The sequence below is a fragment of the Vidua macroura genome, chromosome 30, assembly GCF_024509145.1.
Source record: "Vidua macroura isolate BioBank_ID:100142 chromosome 30, ASM2450914v1, whole genome shotgun sequence".
Taxonomy (NCBI): Eukaryota; Metazoa; Chordata; class Aves; order Passeriformes; family Viduidae; genus Vidua; species Vidua macroura.
In genome coordinates, this window is record NC_071600.1 from 2,935,951 (window position 1) to 2,956,270 (window position 20,320).

The 20,320-nt window shown below is 57.3% G+C and overlaps 2 protein-coding genes and 2 pseudogenes across 2 annotated transcripts; 2 read left to right on the plus strand and 2 right to left on the minus strand.

Annotated features, from left to right (window-relative positions):
• The window catches only part of LOC128820667 (uncharacterized), a 2,212,279-nt pseudogene that overhangs the window by 1,817,532 nt on the left and 374,427 nt on the right, over nt 1–20,320 (plus strand).
• The window catches only part of LOC128820669 (uncharacterized), a 1,091,286-nt pseudogene that overhangs the window by 817,132 nt on the left and 253,834 nt on the right, over nt 1–20,320 (minus strand).
• LOC128820651 (serine/threonine-protein kinase pim-1-like) lies at nt 2,833–7,493 on the minus strand. Its single transcript, XM_054001455.1, has 6 exons — nt 7,465–7,493; nt 4,745–5,180; nt 4,550–4,634; nt 4,013–4,438; nt 3,224–3,400; nt 2,833–2,982 (listed from the first exon to the last, which is right to left on the minus strand). The coding sequence occupies exons 1-6, from the start codon at nt 7,491–7,493 to the stop codon at nt 2,876–2,878; spliced, it is 1,260 nt and encodes a 419-aa protein (XP_053857430.1). The 3' UTR covers nt 2,833–2,875.
• LOC128820761 (olfactory receptor 14C36-like) lies at nt 11,847–12,797 on the plus strand. The gene has a single exon (XM_054001592.1). The coding sequence runs from the start codon at nt 11,865–11,867 to the stop codon at nt 12,795–12,797; it is 933 nt and encodes a 310-aa protein (XP_053857567.1). The 5' UTR covers nt 11,847–11,864.

Here is a 20,320-nt window from a genome sequence, read left to right on the forward strand (position 1 = left end):
TGAAACTGCTTCTAGATGCTGCTCCTTCAGCTCCTGGACACCTTCTCACACAGAGCTGGGAAAAAAATCCCCTGGCCAGCAGCTAAAAGGTGAGTTATGCCAAAGTCAGAGCTCTGAGGGAAATCTCTCTCCCTCCCTGTCCTTTTAATGTATCTGTGCATGGGGGTGTGCATGGATGTGTCTTGTATGCAAAGGAAGGAGCGTGCAAGCAACGTGACTGACACTGTCACTGTCCATGCTATTCCATACCCATGGGTACAGAGACATTATGGAAACCCTGGCACAGACAGGGCCTTCTGTCCATGGGTACAGAGACATCCAAGAGCCCCTGGCACACACAGAGCCTTCTGTCCATGGGTACAGAGACATCCAAGAGCCCCTGGCACACACAGAGCCTTCTGTCCATGGGTACAGAGACATCCAAGAGCCCCTGGCACACACAGGCCTGGCACACACAGGCCTGGCAGCACAGGTTGCTTTCCCCACAGGCTGCAGGAGATGAGAACACAACATTTGCCAACACTGACTGCAAGCCACAGCTGCGGGTGCTCCCCGTGAACCTCAGCTCCGGCACCACTGTCTGCCCCAAGCTTCAGGGGCTGCAGTGGGAGCCTGGCTGGGCTCTGCCCTGGGGCCATCCTGCAGGGACAGCTGCAAACAGGGAGCATTCCCTTGCCACCAAGAGCCAAGCCAGGGCTGCAGGGCAGCTGCTCCAGCCCGGACTGCACTGCTGAGTGCTGTGCTCTGGGGCTGGGGCTCCCCGCACAGGGGACTGGACTGGTGTGCCAGAGGAGACAGAGAAGCTGCAGCTTCAGCCTAACTGAGGTGGGTGCGTGGGCTGGGAAGAGTGGGGAGGCTCAAGGGGATTCACAGAGCTCATCCTGCTGGAAGGACGAGGAAAAGAGAGTGGGAACTCAGCAGTGAGGAGAGCTGAGGGCTGGAGAGCAGCTCTGAAGGACGCTAAAATCCCACTGGACCTCTGAGACATTGCTGCTCCTCAGCCAGTGACAGGATGAGCCCCTAAGCCTGGGGCTCGGCCTTCCTCATGGTGAGGGGCACCAAGGAAGGAAACAGTGTGATGGAGACTGCCATGGGCTGGGAACTCACTGGGGGAAAAGAGGGAGCATTTGGGAAGTAAAAGTCAGGTGGGGGAGAGAACTGTTCAGAGAAGGGCTGAGCTACATCTTGAGCAAGCTGCAAAACGTCATTTGGGGTCACCCCAGATTGATTTCATTCCAGAAGTTATTGAACAAGTTTATTTTTTGGGTGGTGGCATGTTTTCCCTGGGAGGTGCACACTCTTCAAACTTGAGCTGTGTTGCTGAAATGCTCAAGCAAGTCTGTGCTGCAGGGCACACCATTTCTTCTTTGGCTGATTCTGGCCCGGTGCTGAGCTCCAGCAGAGCCCTGGCAGAGCCCAGAGCAGCCTCAGCACCCGCAGAGCCCGGCTGCAAGGAGAGAAAGCAGAAAGCGCCCCTCAGCTGAAGGCTCCTGTCCCCTTGTCCCAGCCGCCCGTGGTGCCCAGGCCATGCTGGCCGTGCCCAGAGCGGTGCCCAGAGCTGCCCATCACTGCTGCCTTTGGCAGCAGAGCAGGAGGGCAGGACATGTGCCCAGCCTGCAGCCAGCCACGGCACATCCAGCCCTCAGCAGCTGCCCGGAGCAGGATGCTCCTGTGCTCGCTGCCATCTCCCCAAAGCTCTGATCCCACCATGCCAAGCAGACGGGACCCACCTGACGCCATCCACCGCTGGAAGAAAAGCTGGTCCCAAACGATGTCCTCAGCCTTCTCCAAGGGCACGGCCCATCCACGCCGCAGCTGCTCCCAAGCACTTCCCCATCCAGACTGGACCCCACCTGGAACGCTTCCTCTAGAAAAGCAAACAAATGTTTGAAAATAGATTACAGACAAAAAGGGGAAACAAGAAAAAAGGTCAAAAATCTTATCTCTGTCAGGGGCTTGAGGAAGGCCCAACCCCTGCATGCCAGGGAAAAACCCACCCACAGGTGAGGGAAGCCCAGGCTTTCTCCCTTCCCCCTGCACTGCCCCCAAAATAACGGTGATCCCAAAGCAAACAGGGGCAGTGGAGCAGCCCAAGCCCTTCCTTGCCTGCAAAGCAAAGCAGCCCCTGCACAGGTTCTGGAGTCCCACCTCTGCTCCCACCATGGGGGTTTGTTTGTGTTGGGCTGGCTGCCCCAGCCCCAGCCCCAGCCCGGGGCACGGTGGGTGCTGGGGGCTGTTGGCAGGGCCAGGAGCCCATTCCCATTTCGTACCCACCCCAGCCCATGCCCCCAGCCCTGCCAAAAGCAGCCTGGCAGCCGACTGAAGGATCAGCTGCATCCGCCCCAGCAAAGGGGGAACCTTTGGCTCCCTGCCAGGCTGAGCAATGCCCAAATCTGGGAGCATCCCCCTGCGTGTGGACTCATCTGCAGATTCCCTGTGGAGCCTGGCTTTGGAGAAGGTGCCAGAATCCAAGTCCATCATCTTCAGCTGGCCTGGCCGAGGAAGAGATTGTCATCCTTGAGGTTGTCCTTGGTGTCTCCAGCAGCAGCAGCCCCACTTGGTGCAGCTTCTCCAGGGGCTCCTTCTCCTTCCCTGGGGCCAGACCAGGCTGTCAGGGTTCTGCCCAGGGCCCCAGCTGTCAGGGAACCAGGACAAGCAAAACCCGGGGGATGGTGGCCACCAGTGCTTGCCACACCAGGTGTCCAGCTCAGCTCCAGCCCAAGAGCTGCGTGTTCCCTTCTGCTGACCCCTGCTCAGAGCTACAGGCAGCACAAAACCTGTCTGGTTGGCTTTGCCACTGATTGCCAAGAGATGTGTGGAGCTGTTATCTGCCAGGCCCCTGGATCCAACTGTGCACGTGGATCTCTCCCATCCTCTAGGGCAGAGGAACACCCTGCACCCAAGGATCACGGAAAAGCTCTTCTAAGGACGGCCTGTCCAAGGGCTGCATGGACAAACACCTCTTAATGACATCCTGGCACTCTGGGGAGAGAAACCAGGAATCACCAGTCAGTTGGAGAAGTTGCCCCTTTGTTCCCATGCCCCGGCCATGCTGGGTGTGCCCAGAGCTGGGCCTGAACTTCCCCATGGATTCTCTGTTTGGAGGAGAGCAGGAGAGCAGGACTTGTGCCACCTCCTCAGCAGCTGCCAGAGCGGGATGCCCACGAGCTGCTGCTGTCTCCCAGCACTGGTATTGCCCCCGTGGCCAGAGATGAGGATCCACCTTGAGAGAGCCGTCGTGGGAACAAGATCCGCCCCCAGATGATCTCCTGGCCCCTCCTGAACGGGTGCTTGCCCATAACCAGGTGGCACAGCAGGAGGCCCAGGGACCAGATGGTCGCTGCCTCGCCGTGGTAGCGTCGGTGGTGGATCCACTCTGGTGGGCTGTAGGACAGGGTTCCTGTGGAACACAGACAGAGTTCAGCAGGGGGATGCTGCTGCTCCCACAGCCTGGCCCCAGCACCCCTGGGCATGTGGGGGCTGCCCCAGTGGCACATGGGGTGACCCCTGCCCTCTCACCAGCACCTGGGACTTGTGTACAGACTCAGGGCTGGAAAAGAAGCCACTGGTGCTGGAAGAGGGCAGCAGAAACCCTGGGAAGGCCCAACCATGACACACAAAAAAAACTCATCCAGTGGTGGAGAAACCCACTCGACTACCTGCCTGCACAGCCCCCCGAAAATGTGAACAAGTCAAGGCAAACAAGGGGGGCAGAGCAGTCCAAGCCCTTCTCACCTGCACACCAAACTGTCCAGGGCACGGGGTCAGACCCCCCTCTCTGCTACCCCCATGGGGGTTTTTGTCGGGCTGGCTGCCCCAGCTCCAGCCCCAGCCCAGGGCACAGTGGGTGCTGAGGGCTGTCGGCAGGGCTGGGAGCTGGACCCCCTCACACCCCCACCCAAATCAACCTGGCTCCAGCATTAATCCCATCCCAGCTGCAATAGGGGGAGCCCCGGTGCTGCACCCCGGCTGGGCCATGAGATGCCCAGGAGCATCCCCTGGCAGGGCTCACCTGCAAACTGGGTGTAGGCTGTGTCTTGGAGGAAGGCGCCACAGCCAAAGTCGATCAGTTTAAGCTGCCCGGTGGCCAGGTCGAGCAGGATGTTCTGGGGCTTGATGTCCCTGTGCAGGACCCCGCAGCTGGTGCAGTGCCGCACGGCCTCCAGCACCTGGCGGAACAGCCCCCGCGCCTCCTCCTCCGGCAGGAACCTCCGCTCCGCCAGGAAACCCGACAGGTCCTGGCACCGCTCCGGGCGCTCCAGCACCAGCAAGAAGCTGTCGGGGAGCTGGAGCCACTCCAGGAGCTGAATGACACCAGCGCAGCCAGAGGCCACCTTGGCCAGCAGCACGATCTCCAGGGGTGCGCTGGTGCCGTCGGGCTGCGGGAGGAGCGCGATGCCGTCAGTGGGGCTGAGGCCGTGCCGGGGCTGGGGAAGCCCTCAGCCAGCCCGGGATGCTCTGCATGCCCCGCTCAGCCCACGCCCGCTCTCCCTGCAGGGCTCCCGGCAGCTCCCACCCTGCCGGGCCCCGGCTCATCCCCGCCCGGCACGGCCCGGCTTCTGCCGCTGGCCCCGCTCACTCACCAGCTCGCCCCAGTGCCGGATGCGATCCCGCGGCACCCTTTTGATGGCCACCTGCGAGCAAGGGACAGCAGCGGGTTCAGCTCGCCCCCCGCCTAGCCCAGCCCCATCCTCCTCCTCCTCCTCCTTCTCCTCCTGCGCCCGCCGCCGGCCCCGCCGCTCACCGGGGCGCCGTCCGAGAGCCGCGTGGCCGCGAAGACGCTGCCGAAGCCGCCGCTGCCCAGCAGCGAACCCAGCCGGTAGCGCTCCTGCAGGGCCTCCTGCGCCTTCCCTGCGGGCGGGACGCGGCTGTCAGCGCTCGGCCCGGGGCCAGGAGCGGCCCCCGAGCGCCCCCCGAGCGCCCCGGGCCGGCCATCCCCAGGCGTTCTCTGCTGGCAACGGGACAGCGGCGGCTCGGGGCCGGCGGCCGCGCTGCCGAGCGGCGGAGCTCGGGCCGGGGAAGCCGCAGCGGAGGCGGCGGCAGCGGCCGCGCCGCCTGTGTCCTCCGCGGGGCCCGGGAGGAGCCGGGGCCGGGGCCGGGACTGGAGCCCACGTCGGGGCCGGGGCCGGGCTCGGGCCAGGCGGAGCCAAAGGGCGGCGATGCCGCCCCAGCCCCAGGCACTGATGCCCGCCCAGCAGCGCCAGCGCCAGCACGGCCAGAGCCGGGCGGGGGCGAGACCGCGGCGGGACGGCCGGGGACAGGGACAGGGACAGGGACGGGGACAGGGACAGGGACAGGGACGGGGAAGGGGACAGGGACGGGGCAGCCCCGCCCGGGGCCGGGGGCGGGTCGGGGGCATGGCCCGGCCTGGCAGGGGAGAGGGAGACTGGGAGAGGAGGGGACAGCGGGAAAGGGAGAGCGGGAGAGGCTGCGGGACAGCGGGAGAGGGAGAGGAGGAGCAAGAGGGAGTCGACAAAGTCACTGCTTTAGCTGCTTTCACTGCCGCTGCTGCCACTACCGCTGCTGCTGCTGCAACTGAAGCAACTGAAGGTCCGGGGCCGTTTGTCCCCGTGTCCGTTTGTCCGTTGCCCGCTCGCCCCCGCGCCCAGCCCCGCGCTCCCCGGGGCAGCCCCTGAGCCTGTCCAAACACGGGAACTTTGCCGTGTTCAGCCCAGACCCAGAGTCTGGACTCCTGCCCAGGGGCACAGGAATCCCCTTGGGCGCTGCTGTGCATTGTCCCTGCTGAGGGTCAAACACAATGGGAGTGCATTCCCTGGCTGGAGGATTCCCTGGCCCTGGCCCTGCACTTATGGGTCCAGCATTGCTTTCCAGCAAAAACGGGAAGGCAAACTGTGTGCAGCTCATGGTATTTTATAGTGTCTGAAACTCACTAAGTCACAGATCTTAGAGGTGAGATGCATTTGGAATTCATGGCATGGAGAAGTAGTGCAAGATGGAAAAAGGGAGCAGAGAAATAAATAGAGGAAAACATCTTGGATTGTTTCTTTCCATTTTCATTTCACTTTGGGAAAGCTGTTTCAGTTTTCCTGGAATCTTCTCCACAGTCCTGTTTGCTCTTCTCAAGAACCCTTCCTGAAGAACGAGGTGCAGCTCCTGTCACAAGATGTGCCACCAACTGCGGCTTCTCTTGGCTTTCCACCATGTGTGCAGGAGGACTCTTGCAGCAAAGCAGGACAAAGGTTTGGAGAACTTGACAGCTTGTTCTTTCTTTTCCTGCTGAGCTGGGCAGTTGTGCCACTGGTGAGGTTTTCATTGTAACTGTTCCAGCCTTGGAAAACAGGAGGTGGAACCAGGACTTGTTAGGGAATGCAAGCCTGACTGAATGCAGAGAAAGAATCTCCAGAGCCTGCAGCCACAAATGGAGAGTTGTGTGATAATCATTCCCACATCTCCATGGACAGCTGGAAAGTGATCTAGAAGATGAAAATGGGCTGACAGAGGTTGTTTGTTTCTGTGTTCAGTTTGGGTGATTCTGCATCTCCTGTGCTGGTATAAATCAAGAGCACAGTCAGTTCATGATAAGCACCAGAACAAGCTGGACCTCTGAGAGCAGGTGACAGAAAGAATTTGAAAAGGAGAAATGCAGGGAATGGCTTGGTGGACTTTGTCTGGAAGAAGGGTAATTTTTTCTAATTATTTCTAGTCCATTGCTTCCGCTTTTATCCTTCTTACAAGGCCATTTGCATCCCAGATTCCTCATGAAATGAAAACCTGTACTTCTGGAACTGCCTGAAAGATACCCTGTTCTTCTGCAGGGACACTCAGGCTGAAACAGGAAGCCATTGTGTTAAATTTTGAAGCAATTGTATTTAAAAAAACCCAGTTCTTAAGCAGAGATTGATGTCACTCCCCCAGACCAACCACCATGAGCAAATCTCAGGCTCGGCCTGGAGCAGTGACCTTGAGGGGTGTCCCCACTGCAGGGAGGAATCTCCACAGCCCCAAGAAGGGAAATGTCAGGAGATGCTGCCATAAAATTTGGGACGGGGCTTTTCTAGTCTGAAGTGCTGCCCTGTGGGTCAGATGTGCCCAGGCTGGGCCAGCTCAGCAGCTCTGCAGAAGCTCTCAGTGGTGTCACTTGGTTGTTCCTTTCTCTGGGGATTTTTCCAGCCCTGCCACAGCTTCAGCTCACTCTGAGGATTTGGAACTTTGGGATGGAGGAGTCGGGCTGGTTTCAGCATTATTCACCCCAAAATCAGCGCGACGCCCCTCCTTCATTTCCCACTGGGGGCTTTGCAAACAGAGCCTTGCTGGAGTGGTTTGAGCCCATTGCAGGCAGAGCCTCCTGCTCCAGCAGGAACTGCCTTTCCTGTGCCAGGAGCAGGGCAGGTCCCGCTGCAGGAAAAGCCCCAGGCCAGCCCCAGCCCAGGGAAGGCCTCGGGCACAAGGGCAGAGTGCCGTGCTGGAAGCTGTGCCAGGCAGAGCCTGAGGCACCAAAGGCACCTTGGCAGCAGCAGCTGCTTGCAGGGCATGGCCAGAAGCCTCCCTTGGCAAGCCGGCCTGGTGGCCAGCACTGCAGAGCTGCTGCCTCAGGGCTCATTCCTGGCTGGGCTCTGCCCCAGCCCACAGAGTGTGACCTCAGCCCTGACTCTGTCACGGCCCTTGTGCCTGAGCCCTGCAAAGCCCAAAGGTCACCTCTGCCACCCTGGCTCTGCCAGCCCCTGGGGCAGGGGGAGGAAAGGCAGAGAAGGGGCTGGCTTTGGCTGTGGGATGTGGGGTCCAGCAGAGACAATGAGGAGTCAAGGGAGTGGATGGAGTCCACTGAGCAGCCCCTTCTCCCCATGCAGTCCTGGAATGGTTTGGATGGGAAGAGCTCTGCAGTGCTCATCTCATCCAAACCCCGCGATGAGCAGGTGTAGGAATTCCCTTTGGTCCCCTCTGAGCACAGGGTGGGAATCCTGCATGGACACAGATAAAAGACAAAAGGCGCTCTTCTCCTTGGGACTGAATCCTGTTTATTCTAAAGGAGCCACCACAGATCCAGGTGACACCTCAGGGGGTAACAGAGGCCGAGGCATCTGGTGGCACCCGGAAGAGAGAGAATGTCTCGCCCTGGGGGGTTTTGAGCCCAGGGAAAAATGGGGTGGGGCAGAACCAAGAAGCCACATCCAATGGGACACAGGTGAGGAGAAGGGGAGAGGGGAGCAGGTCAGGGAGAGACCACCACACCTGAGGCTTAGCAGGGGGAGGGGAAAGGTGTGTGGAATAAACCAATGTGACATAACTCCATAGTGCAATATAAAAACTACTCAGTGCAAATTCCCAAACACCCAGTGCAAAACAACAACTAAATAACTATTTAGTGCATCACCACAAGCAGGAACACCTTTCACCAGATCAGGTTGTTCAGAGCCCTGTCCCAGCTGGGCTTGAATGTTTCCAGGGATGGGGCATTGACCACCTCCCTGGGAACCTGCCCTGGTGTATCACCACCCTCATCATCAAAAAATTCCTCTTATTTCTCCTTATCTGAACCTTCCTTCCTTTAGTTTAAAACCATCCCCCTTTGTCCTGTTGTGACAGGCCCTACTAAAACTTTTGTCCACCCTTGTATTTCCACTGAGCTGGGTTTCCATGGCAACTGCCAGGACAAGTGACCCAGGTGTCACAGCCAGTGAGGGCTGCCATGGAAACAGTGCCCAGCACGGCCCCTTTCTGTCTGGCTGACCTGGCCTTTGGCCCTGGCACTGCCCTTTGCTGCTGGTTCCGCGGCGCCTGAGCGGCCAGCGCGGCACAGGGCAGGTGGCCGTGGCACAAGCCCCCAGCACGGGATCCCCTCTGGCTCTGGGCACTGACAGCAGCCCTGAGCAATGTGCTGGCACCGTGGGGTCAGTGCAGTGACCATGGCCACAGCCCCTTGCAATGGCCCAGGGCAGGTTGGGATGATGATCCACCCTCAGAGCTGGCCCAGGGCAGCTCTGCAGTGCCCTTCCCCACAGCCTGTCTGCACAGAAGCACTTCCAGGGCTCTCTGCAGTCCCCGTCCCTCACTCTTGGGTCACTCACAAACCTCCCAGCTTGGAGCTTTGAGCTGCAAGGAGTTCAAAGCTTGTCTGTCCTTCAGGAGTTGGTCTAATTCTACCCTGAGCCAGCTCTGGATTTGTGTTTATTGCAGAACTTCCAGTGTGTCTACATCATTCCTTGCATGGTTCTGCCTTGGGGAAGTGGAACCACCTTGGAGGCAGCCTGGGCTTGGCACACCCTTGAGGAGGGTGTCTGTTTTTAGTGCGCAACTTGGGACATTTAGATTGCTTAAAAAAGAAGAAGAAAACCCTTCTTTGGCTGTGTGCAACGAGTTCTCCAAGCAAAGCAGGCCCCAGATGAGTAAGGAGAGGCAAGGTGGGCTGGGGAATGTGGAGCAAGGTTGTCCACACTGGGTCAGAGCTCAAGGCACAGCTTCTCTGAGCAAGCGAGACCTTCTTAAGAGAATCCCTGGATGAATATGAATCACTGAATACTGCAATCACCTCTGCTATAAAGAGAACAGTAATAAAATATACCCTTAAAATGGGAATAACTATTTCTTAGAAGCACTTTGAAATAATTCTCCATAACTGTAGTAGGAAAACTTCCTGATGAACTGCACCAGGCCAGAGGGAAATCAAGGCAGAGCCATGGTTTGTCAGGACTTGCTTGATCCTAATGAGCCCCGTGGTGCATTTGGAGCTGAGCCCTGGAACCTCAGGGCCTGAGAGGAGATTGCACAAACCTTTCCAGAAATCAAAGGCAGAAGAAAAGCCCAAAGTGTCTCAAAGCATGAATGGGTCCCACTGAGGTCCATCCCAACACAGGCTCCTCATGGACTCCTTGGAGGAGAGAATTGGAGGCCAGGATGGCACAAAAACCTCTCAGAGACTCAAAATGGCACAAAAACCTCTCAGTCTGGAAAGGAAAATCCAAAGTACCTGAAAAAAGTTGGCTATCTCAAAGTATTAATGAGCCCCACTGAGTGTCAGTACAAAGCTCTCAAGGGACTCGTTAAAGCAGATAATTGGGGCCATGATTGCACAAACCTCTCCCAGAGTCTGTATCAAGAGGGAAACACCAAGTGCCTTAAAAGAACTGAAGTACCTTGAAGCATTAATGAGCCCCACTGAGTGTTGTTCCTGACAAACCTCTCCAGGGACTAATTACAGCAGATAATTGGAGGCCATGATTGCAGAAAGCTCTCAGAGACTGCAAGGCAAAAGCCAAAGCCAAAGTCCTTTGAAAAACCTGCAGTGCCTGGGAGCATTGTGGAGCCCCCAGGGCCATTGCTGAGCAAGGCTCCCCAGGGACTCCTTCCAGCAGATCCTTGAGGCCACTGGGATGTGGGCTAGGGGGGGATGCTGAGGGCAGGACAAGGGGCTGACAGTGCCCAGCCTGGCTGGGGCTGTGCCAGGAGGCCCCAGGGCCTCAGGACAAGGTGTCTCCTGACAGCCCTTGGTGGCACAGACCCTGCTGTGCCCCAGGCCGCCATGACTTGGCTTCTCTTTGTCCCCACCTGTCATCAGTGCCTCCAGTTCTCTGCTCTGCCTGGGGCCTGGGGACACTTTCTGAGTCGTGTCCCTCACTGGGACCCATTAAAAGTCCAAGAAACTTTGCAGTTGGATTCTGACTTGGAGTTCTGGATAGGTTTATGCAGCTCCCTCTCAGGGCCTGATGTTCAGGGCCTGAGCACAAAGCCCCAGAGGCTCATTCAAGTCCTTGGGCTGTGTCTGTGCTGCTGAGCTGGGCTGGGCTCCTGGCACAGAGGGTGATGCTGGTAAGCAAGCAGAGCTTCAAAAGCACATTTGTCTGGATGAGCAGCTCTTCTCCCAGCCCAGCAGGGCTGGGGCACTGCCTGCAGCCAGCGCGGGCACAGCCCAGAGGCACAGAGAGCTTCAATCAGTCAGGGCTGGGAAGGTGCTGAGAAGTGCCTGGGGCAGAATCACTGCCAGCCCTTGGCACAGGAACCTCTGGCTGCAGGACAATGCAGCTGCAGCTCCTGCAGTGATCTCCTCAAGCTGGAACATCCCAATGCCCACAGCCCCTGTGAGTACATTCTCTGATGGTCTCTTGTGCAGAGCAGCCAGGGCTGCCCAGGGCTGTCCTGCAGAGCAGGGTCCTGCAGCCCAGGGCGCTGTGCTGGGCCAGGGACTCTGCTGCCTGCCAGGGACAGCTCTCAGCCGGCCTGGGAAGCTGCTCCCAGCGCTGGGGGACAAGATGTGGGTGCAAGGAGACAGCTGGTAGGGCTTGGAAATGTTCTCCTTGTGTGGTGAGGATGCTGAATTGTTCAGGACAGCTCCCGTCATGGGATTTAACTCCAGAACATTTCCAAGCAGATTATACAGGGAGCACAGCAAGTCATGGGCTGAATAAAAGGGAAAATTCTGCATTTTTAATCTACTGTTCTGTGTTGCTTCAATGGGAAATTGCACATAGATATTCATCTCCCAGTTCAGGTTGAGAAAAATAAAAAAGTTTTCTTTCAGATGGGAATAACCCCGGCAGTGACAGAAATCAGCACAGGGCCCCTTAGAGGCAGCATCAGTGTCGCTTTTCCGCCTCCTCAGGGTTGCTCTGACGTTGCCATCAAAGCCTGCAGAGCCAGAGCTGCCCCTGGGCTGTTCCTGAGCTGGGAGGGGTCTGCAGGGCAGAGCTGAGCCCCCAGGGCTGGGCTGGGCTGGGCTCTGGCAGTACTGGCAGGGCCCAGCCCTGGGCACAGGCAAGCAGCTGCTGGCAGGGTTAGCTCCAGGCAACAGAGCCTGGGCAGGCAGTGGAGGGAAACTGCCCCCAGGCCAACTGGGATATTAGAAGTCCTCTCCAAACCCAAATATTCCACGATTACATTTTTTTACAGATCACCATGCCAAGGCACAGCAAATGTCCAACAGCAGCTCCATCAGCCACTTCCTCCTGCTGGCACTGGCAGAGACGTGGCAGCTGCAGCTCCTGCACTTCTGCCTCTTGCTGGGCATCTCCCTGGCTGCCCTCCTGGGCAACGGCCTCATCATCAGCGCCGTAGCCTGCGGCCACCACCTGCACACGCCCATGTTCTTCTTCCTGCTCAACCTGGCCCTCAGCGACCTGGGCTCCATCTGCACCACTGTCCCCAAAGCCATGCACAATTCCCTCTGGGGCACCAGCACCATCTCCTACACAGGATGCGCTGCACAGGTTTTTCTGATTATCTTCTTCCTTGGAACAGAGCTTTCCCTCCTGACCATCATGTGCTACGACCGCTACGTGTCCATCTGCAAACCCCTGCACTACGGGACCCTCCTGGGCAGCAGAGCTTGTGCCCACATGGCAGCAGCTGCCTGGGCCAGTGCCTTTCTCAATGCTCTGCTGCAAACGGCCAATACATTTTCCCTGCCCCTGTGCCATGGCAATGCCCTGGGCCAGTTCTTCTGTGAAATCCCTCAGGTCCTCAAGCTCTCCTGCTCTAAATCCTACCTCAGGGAATTTGGCCTCATTGCTGTTAGTATGTGTTTAGGACTCGGATGTTTTGTGTTCATTGTTTTCTCCTATGTGCAGATCTTCAGGGCTGTGCTGAGGATCCCCTCTGAGCAGGGACGGCACAAAGCCTTTTCCACCTGCCTCCCTCACCTGGCCGTGGTCTCTCTGTTTGTCAGCACTGGGGCATTTGCCTACCTGAAGCCCCCCTCGATGTCCTCCCCATCCCTGGATCTGGCCCTGTCAGTTCTGTACTCGGTGGTGCCTCCAGCCCTGAACCCCCTCATCTACAGCCTGAGGAACCAGGAGCTCAAGGCTGCAGTGTGGAGACTGATGACTGGATGCTTTCAGGAACATTAAACTCTGGCCAACTTCTGCCAATCACTTTGAATAAAACTCATCTTTGATACTTCTTGTTGGTTTCATGTTGGAGCTTCTTTTTCTTAGTTTTGATTTTAAATAATTAGATGAATAAAGAAATGTTGCTCCTTGTGCCATTTTTCATTTTGTTTCTCTCCACCTTCCCTGTGCCCACAGACTGTGTCAATGAGGGGCTGCACTCTCGGTGGCTTTAAAGGAACTCAACGATGTCCCAGCAGAGTTTTCTGCAGAGCTGCCCTTTTGTTGCCTTCTCTGGAGCTGCAGCAGCAATGTCTGTGTGCAGAGCTGGGGGCAGATCAGTGCTGGCACAGCAGCTGTGCCCAGCAGCAGCAGCAGCACTTGGTGTTGCCAGTGCTGCTCCCGTGGCCCTGCCCCGCTGCCCTGGTGGCCCTGGTGTTGCTGCAGGGCCTGAGTGCTCTCGGGGCCGGGCACAGTCCTGGGGGTGGCAGTGCCGGGGCTGCAGCAGGGACAGGCCATGGGCACTGCTGGGGCAGCGCTGACGCCTCAGGCCAGGGCCTGGGGGCTCCAGGCTCCTTGCCCAGGCTCTCTCAAGAACACGGCCAGGCCAATGCTCAGCACAGAAAATCCCCGTCAGCAGCCCCAGGCTGGCCGTGGGCAGGCTGGGGGCAAACAGCATGGCTGGTGCTCTGCAAGGGCCCTGGGGGAGACGGGAAGGAGCAGCAGAGCAGGGGCTGATCCATCCCCAGTGCGCTGCACAGCCCAGGGCAGCGTCCCAGAGCGTCCTCATGGAGCTGCCAACAACATCCCCCCTCTGCAGCCCTGGCCTCTCCCCCAGCTCACACAGGTGCCGCATCCTTGCAGGCACAGACACGGCAGCGCTGGCTCAGGAGCCCCTGTTTGCATTGCACACAGCAGGCGGGAGCACCCCCGTGCTGCTGCTGTGGGGACAGGAACCTGAGGCAGCACAAATGCCATCAGCCCCTGGGGCCAGGAAGGGCTGGGGGACGCCAGGGAAAGCACTCAGCTTTGTCCTGGCCTCTGCACTCAGCCAGAAACTTTGTTCCCATCAGCTGGGACTTTCCTGTCCCACTGCAGACGCTGTTGCTCAGAGCCAGGGCTGCCTGGCAGCCACCCCCAAACTGCCCTGAGCATTCCCTTTGCTTCTCCTCTGCTTTCTTTCCTCTTCCCTGGTGCAGATTTCTTCCTCTTGCCCAGCCCTGTTCCCTGCCCTGCACACAGCCCATCCCTGTTTGCCCTTTCCTCTCTGGCCCCACTCCCCATTGCAGTTCCTGCCTTGGCACCATGGGAACGGCCCTTGGGGAGCAGGATCATCCCACAAGTGCTGCAGGAATTGTCTGCAGGCTCCTGCAGTGCCTGGTGCTGCTCCCTTGCCAGAGGCAGCCCAGGCCAGGGGGGCACATCTGGGCTGCTGTGTCTGCCTGTGGGGCTCCCTGTTCTGGGCAAGGAGGAGGAGCTGCAGAGGCTCTGCAGGACTGACAGGATGGGCTTTGGGGCTCTGAGGAGAAGCTGAGGGACCTGGGCTGCTGCAGCTTCTGAAGAGGAGGCCCAGGGCTCCTCCAGCAACTGCTCCAAGGGTGGTTTCAGAGAATCCCAGAACCAGCAAGGCTGGAAAAGACCTTGGAGATCATCAAGTCCAACCTGTGCCCTGACACCGCCTTGTCTCCCCTGAGCCTCCTCTTCTCCAGGATCAACAACCCCAGCTCCCTCTGCCGCTCCTCACAGGACTTGTGCTCCAGACCCCTCAGCAGCCTTGTTGCCCTTCCATGGACACTCTCCAGCCCCTCCATGTCCTTCCTAATTTTGGGGAGCCCACAACTGGACACAGCACTCGAGGTGCTGCCCAACCAGTGCCCAGCACAGGGCAAGAATCACTTCCCTGCTCCTGCTGGCCACACCATTCCTGATCCAGGCCAGGAGCCATTGGCCTTTTTGGCCACCTGGGCACAGGGCTGGCTCATGTGCAGCCTGCTGTCCATCAGTCCCTGCAGGTCCCTTTCTGCCTGGCTGCTCTCCAGCCCCTCTGTCCCCAGCCTGGAGCGCTGCAGGGGTTGTTGTGGCCAAAGTGCAGGACCCGGCACTTGGACTTGTTAAACCTCACCTTGTTGGATTTGGGCCCTGGATCCAGCCTGTCCAGGGCCCTGTGCAGAGCCCTCCGACCCTCCAGCAGATCAACACTCCCAGACAACTTGGTGTCACCACGGTTCCATGAGGATGCAGTGTCCCAATGGTCTCCATGATTCCATGAGACCTCCCAGTGTCACAATGTCCCTTTGGTTCCATGGGACACCTTGGTGTCACAAAGTCTCTTGGATCCTTGTGCCCCACAGTGTCACAATGGCACCGTGGTCCCCCAAGGCCCTGCAGTGTCACAGTGGATCCTTGGTTCCATGAGGTCTGGCAGGGCAGCAATGCTCTCCTTGGTCCCACAGGGTCACAATGGCCTCATGGTCCCATGGGCCACTCTGGTGTTAAACGTGTTGCCTTCATTCCATGAGTCCCTGAGGAGCAGCACTGGCCCCTTGGTTCTATGGGGCCCTGCAGTGTCACAGTGGCCCCATCATGACACAAGGTCCTGCTCTGTCACAGAGCTCTGCAGGGTTCCACAAGGCCCTGCAGGGTCACAGTGGCCTCTTGGTTCCATGAGGCCTCAGAGTGCCACAATGAATTCCTTGGTGCTGCAGTGTCACAATGGAGCCCTCGTGACGCAAGATCCTGCAGTGTCACCAGGGACCCTTGGTTCCATGGGGCACCACAGTGTCACAATTGTTCCCTCAGTTCCCTAGAGTCCTTGCCATGAAGCAATGGCCCCTTGATCCCATTGTCCCCAGGCTCTCCCAAGGGTCTCCTTGGTTCCGCAGTGGCACAATGGCCTCTTGGTTCCACAAGGCCCCGCAGTGTCACAGTGGCCTCTGTGGTTCCACCGGGACCCAGACTGTCACAGTGCACTCCTTGCTTCCATTCAGCCCCACAGTGTCACAGTGGCCCCGTGGCTCTGTGGTGCCATGTCGTACACATTGTCACCATGGTCCTCTTAGTGCCACCAGGCCCTGCAGTGTCACAATGGCCCCTTGTTTCCCCAGGGCCCTGCAGTGTCACAATCATCATTGAATCAACCAGGCTGGCAAAGGCCTTGGAGAGCATCAAGTCCAACCTGGGACCCAACACCACCTTGTCACCCAGACCATGGCACTGAGGGCCACATCCAGTCTTTGCTGAAACACTTCCAGGGACAGTGACTCACCAACCTCCCCGGGCAGCCCATTCCAGTGCCCAATCACCCTTTGTGTGAAGAATATTTCCTGATGACCAGCCTAAACGTCCCCTGGTACAGCTGAAGGCTGTGTCCTCTTGTCCTGTCACTGTTCCATGGGAAAAGAGCTGACCCCCACCTGGCTGCACCCTCCTGTCAGGGAGTTGTAGAGAGTGATGAGGTCTCTCCTGAGCCTCCTCTTCTCCAGGATCAACAACCCCAGCTCCCTCAGCCGCTCCTCACAGGACTTGTGCTCCAGACCCCTCACCGGCCTTGTTGCCCTTCTCTGGACATGCTCCAGCCCCTCCATGTCCTTCCTAAATTGGGGGCCCAGAACTGGACACAGCACTCGAGGTGCTGCCCAAGCAGTGCCCAGCACAGGGGAAGAATCACTGCCCTGGTCCTAATGGCCACACCATTCCTGATCCATGGGTGTGTCAGAGCTTGGATGAGGGAAATGGTGGGGAGGGGTTTGGGACAAAGCGTTATTGATTGTCAGCCATGAAGGGTCTTGATTTTCATATCTATTCAGACTGTAGTAGAAGGTGCTGGGGGTCAATATCAATTGGACATTGTTGATATCAATCTGCAAACAGGAAAAGAAAACAGGGCAAAACAGTTCTCTCTGCATTGTCTTCAATATAGTATATTCACTTTGAATACAAATCTGAAATCTGGCTAATTAACCACAAAAGAATTGAAAACTTCGATTATTCCCAAAGGCTGTTTCTGTTACGGAGTTTTGAACAAATTATATGAGCTTTTGTTACTGAATTCCTGAACTGAAGGGCTCAAGAAAGAAGAGGCCTCTGGAGTAGGAAAATTCATCAGCAACCTCCAAGGGGCTCAGGATCCATCCCCATCAGAGCAGCAATGAGCAGAAATGGGCAGAGCTTTGTGGCTGCCCCAGCTCTGGGATGGGCCTTGGGCCTGGAGCAGGAGCAGCTCTGGAGGGCCCCAAGGCCGGGGCTCTTGTGCTGGCCTGGGCAGATGGGATGGCAGCAGGGGCTGCAGAGCTCTCAGCAGCTGAGGCCGAGGGGAGCAGGGCAGCCAGGGAGCCTCCTTGTGCCTTGGGCAAGCCCCTTCCCCCATGGCTGGGGCTGAGTCCTGGCTGAGCTGCAGCTGCTGCTGTGCCCTTGGCAGGGGCTGAGGCCGTGGGGCCAGTGGCCAGAGCAGCCTGGCCTGAGCAGAGCTGTGGGGCCAGAGGCGGCTGGGCTGTGCTGGGGAGAGGCCCTTGGTGCTGCACAGAGCTCAGGGCAGCTGGCAGAGCTTGCAGGGAGCTGGGCTGGGCTCCGAGAGCCTGGCCCAGAAACCATCAGTGTCCATCTCAGCCTGGCTGAGCGTGCAGGGGCAGGACTCAGCCCAGGCCTTGTGGGGCAGGGCCAGCGCCTGTGCAAGGCATTGAAAACAGGCAAGTGCCCAAGAGAGGAGGCTGCTCTGTGCCCCTGGGGGCATGGACACAGCAGGGAGGGGGCCCAGGACATTTGTCAGCGCCAGCCTCTGTCCCCAGCCCTTGGCAGCCCTGGCTGCTGAGCCCAGCTTTGGGCTGGGCCTGCACAGGGGCTGTGGCACCATGGCTGGGCCAGCACAGGGCCACCAAGGGGCCACGCAGCCGCTGCCGGGGCTGGCAGCAAGGCCGGGCACAGACAAGGAATTGCTGAGCATGGCCTGCGCTGGCCAGGGCTGACTGTGCCAAAGGCAGAGCTCAGCTGCCCTTGGGGGCTGCAGGAACACTCAGGAGCCCAAAGAGCCTCCATGGCTGTGCTGGAGACCAAGGCTGGAGCAGGGAAATGCAGGGCTGCTGCGCCATGGCGAGGGCATGGAATTCCAGCACACACCTCAGCTCTCTGATGATCCCGGCACCGTGCTGGGCCCTGTTTCAGCCTGGAGCAGAGCAGATGTTGATGGCACAGGAGCCCTGCGGGGCTGGCAGGGACCTGCAGCTTGCAAGGTGCTCTGCTCTCCCTCAGCTCCTCTCTGAGAGATCCAATCCCAGCTGGGCACCTCAGGGCACAAGTGGCACTGCCTGGTCATGGCCACACAGCTGATGTCTGCCTGGAAAGGGGCACAGGTTTTAATACTTGTACACTTCATATTATACAAGTAAATCTTTATTATCCGGGTCACTTGAATACTTTGAAGACAAGGCAGTTTTCCTGCCAGGAAAACAAATTTCCTGGATCTACTGGATTCTTGTACTGATGGCAGGAGAAGAAATACTTATCTTCCCCCCTACCTTTGCCACCAACATTCAGTCCAATATTTCATGACCCTCTTGCTTCAGGTGTTTCCAGCTCTCCTGTTTAAATGGCCATGTCTAAGGACATCGCTTCATTTTGAGCAGCTGGATCGAGGTCCTTCCTGTTGCTCCCACATTTCCTCCTGCAGCTGTTCTCTGGTCATTCCAATGCATCTCTCTTGATTGGCTTCATGCTTTGAGCTTCAGGGAGTTCCCCAGTCTTTCAGAAGTTTAAATAACACCTTAGAATTTTAGTTGTATTTTTGTTGTTTATATCACCTCTTCCTATTCCTTTGTCTAAAAGTCTTCCTCTATGGCAATCCCTTGTGGGTGGTGGACATGTCAGATATTGCTGGATGTCACAAGGAGCTGAAGGAAGTGTTTTCTTTTTTCTTAAATGTTATCATGTTCACAATTTTTATGTTGGCCATGAAGAGAAACCTTCCTGTGCCTCTGAGTCTCACCAGTTCCTGGTCGCTCAAAGGACACAAACCTGATGAGTTGTGGTTCCCACTCCAGTGGTGGCACTTGGAGCTCCCTCCATCCCCAGAGCAGAGCTGCCTTGTCCCAGAAAGTCCCTGGCAATGCAGGGATGAAGGAAACAGGACAGGCTGTGGGGATCAGGGGCAGGGCACAGCCAGGGAGAAGAATGACTTTTTCATTTGATGGAGCTGTGCCTTCCCTTGGCTTTGTTGGCTGACAAGAAATGAACATTCCCCTGTGTCTCGGGCAGCTCCTTCTCCAGGGAAAGCAGGTGGGAGTTGGAGCCAAGGAGCTGAAAGCTGCAGGTGCAGCCTGGGCTGGAGGGAGCTCAGATTTGCACAAGGCTGCTCTGAGTGCCAGGGCTTGGATGGGGGAAATGGTGGGGTGGGGGTAGGGACAGAGTCTGATTGATTGTCAGCCATGAAGGGTCTTGATTTTCATATCTATTCCAACTGCATGAGGAGGTACTTGGACTCAGTGTCCATTGGAGATTGCACATATCAATGTATCAGCAGTAAAAAAAAAAACTAAACAGGACCTAAAAAATATCTTTTTACTGTCTTTTTAAATATATTCACTTTGAATAGGCTTCTGAAATCTGTCTAATTAACCACAAAATATTTGAAAACTTAAATCAAATTATTCCCAGAGGTTTGGCTTGTTAAGGTGTTCTGAATGTTAATGAGCCCTGGGGCACTGAATTCCTGAACTGAAGAGCTGAAGGCTGAAGAAGCCTCTGGAGCAGTAAAATTCAGCAGCAGCCTCCAAGGTGCTGAGGATGTCAGCAGCCCCCACTGAGGCCATCCCTGCCCAGAGACCGTGGGGGAATGGGCAGACAAGGAGAGCGTCCCTGGGGCTGGGGCAGCAGAACTCAGAGGCAGCAGCGGCTCCAGCTGGGAAATGGAGTGTGGGATGGGGCTGTGAAAGCCCTGCCTGGGCTGTGCCAAGCAGGACACACAAGCCCTGACCCCCATCCCCCAAACAACTCTCTCAAGGAAACATTTAAAAGGAATTGCAATTGTTTGTGTCTTCTGAGTTGGATGCACTGGAGAAATACCAGCAAGAGATTCTCAGGGGCTAAAAACAACAAAACAGACTTTGCTGGGAAATTTAGAAAATCAGAGAAACTTTGGCAAAAGGTTTAATAGGACATTCAGTCAACAAAAAACACTTCTCAAAGCACTAACTTGGCTCATTCAACTTCACAAACTCTAAGCCTGTTCAATTTTAAGTTAATCAACATTTGCAAGTGGATAGAAATAGGAGACAGAAGGAGAAAAAGACAAGATACAGAGAAGCACACACACACCTACCAGCTCCTGGATTCCAGTGGTGTTCAGATAGAAATTCCAAGAGGAGGTAGGGTCCAGATGTGTGCTTGCCTTGTGGTCAGCCTTAAATACCCCTTGGTGTTCCTGGGCCCTTCCCCCAGGTGGGACTTGGGGTCATTTGGTCACTCAGGAGCTGGGCTGGGGCTCCAGAGGTGGCTGTGGAGCATTGCCTGTGCTGTGCCAGGCACTGGCAGCCACTGCTGGGCTGGGATAGAGG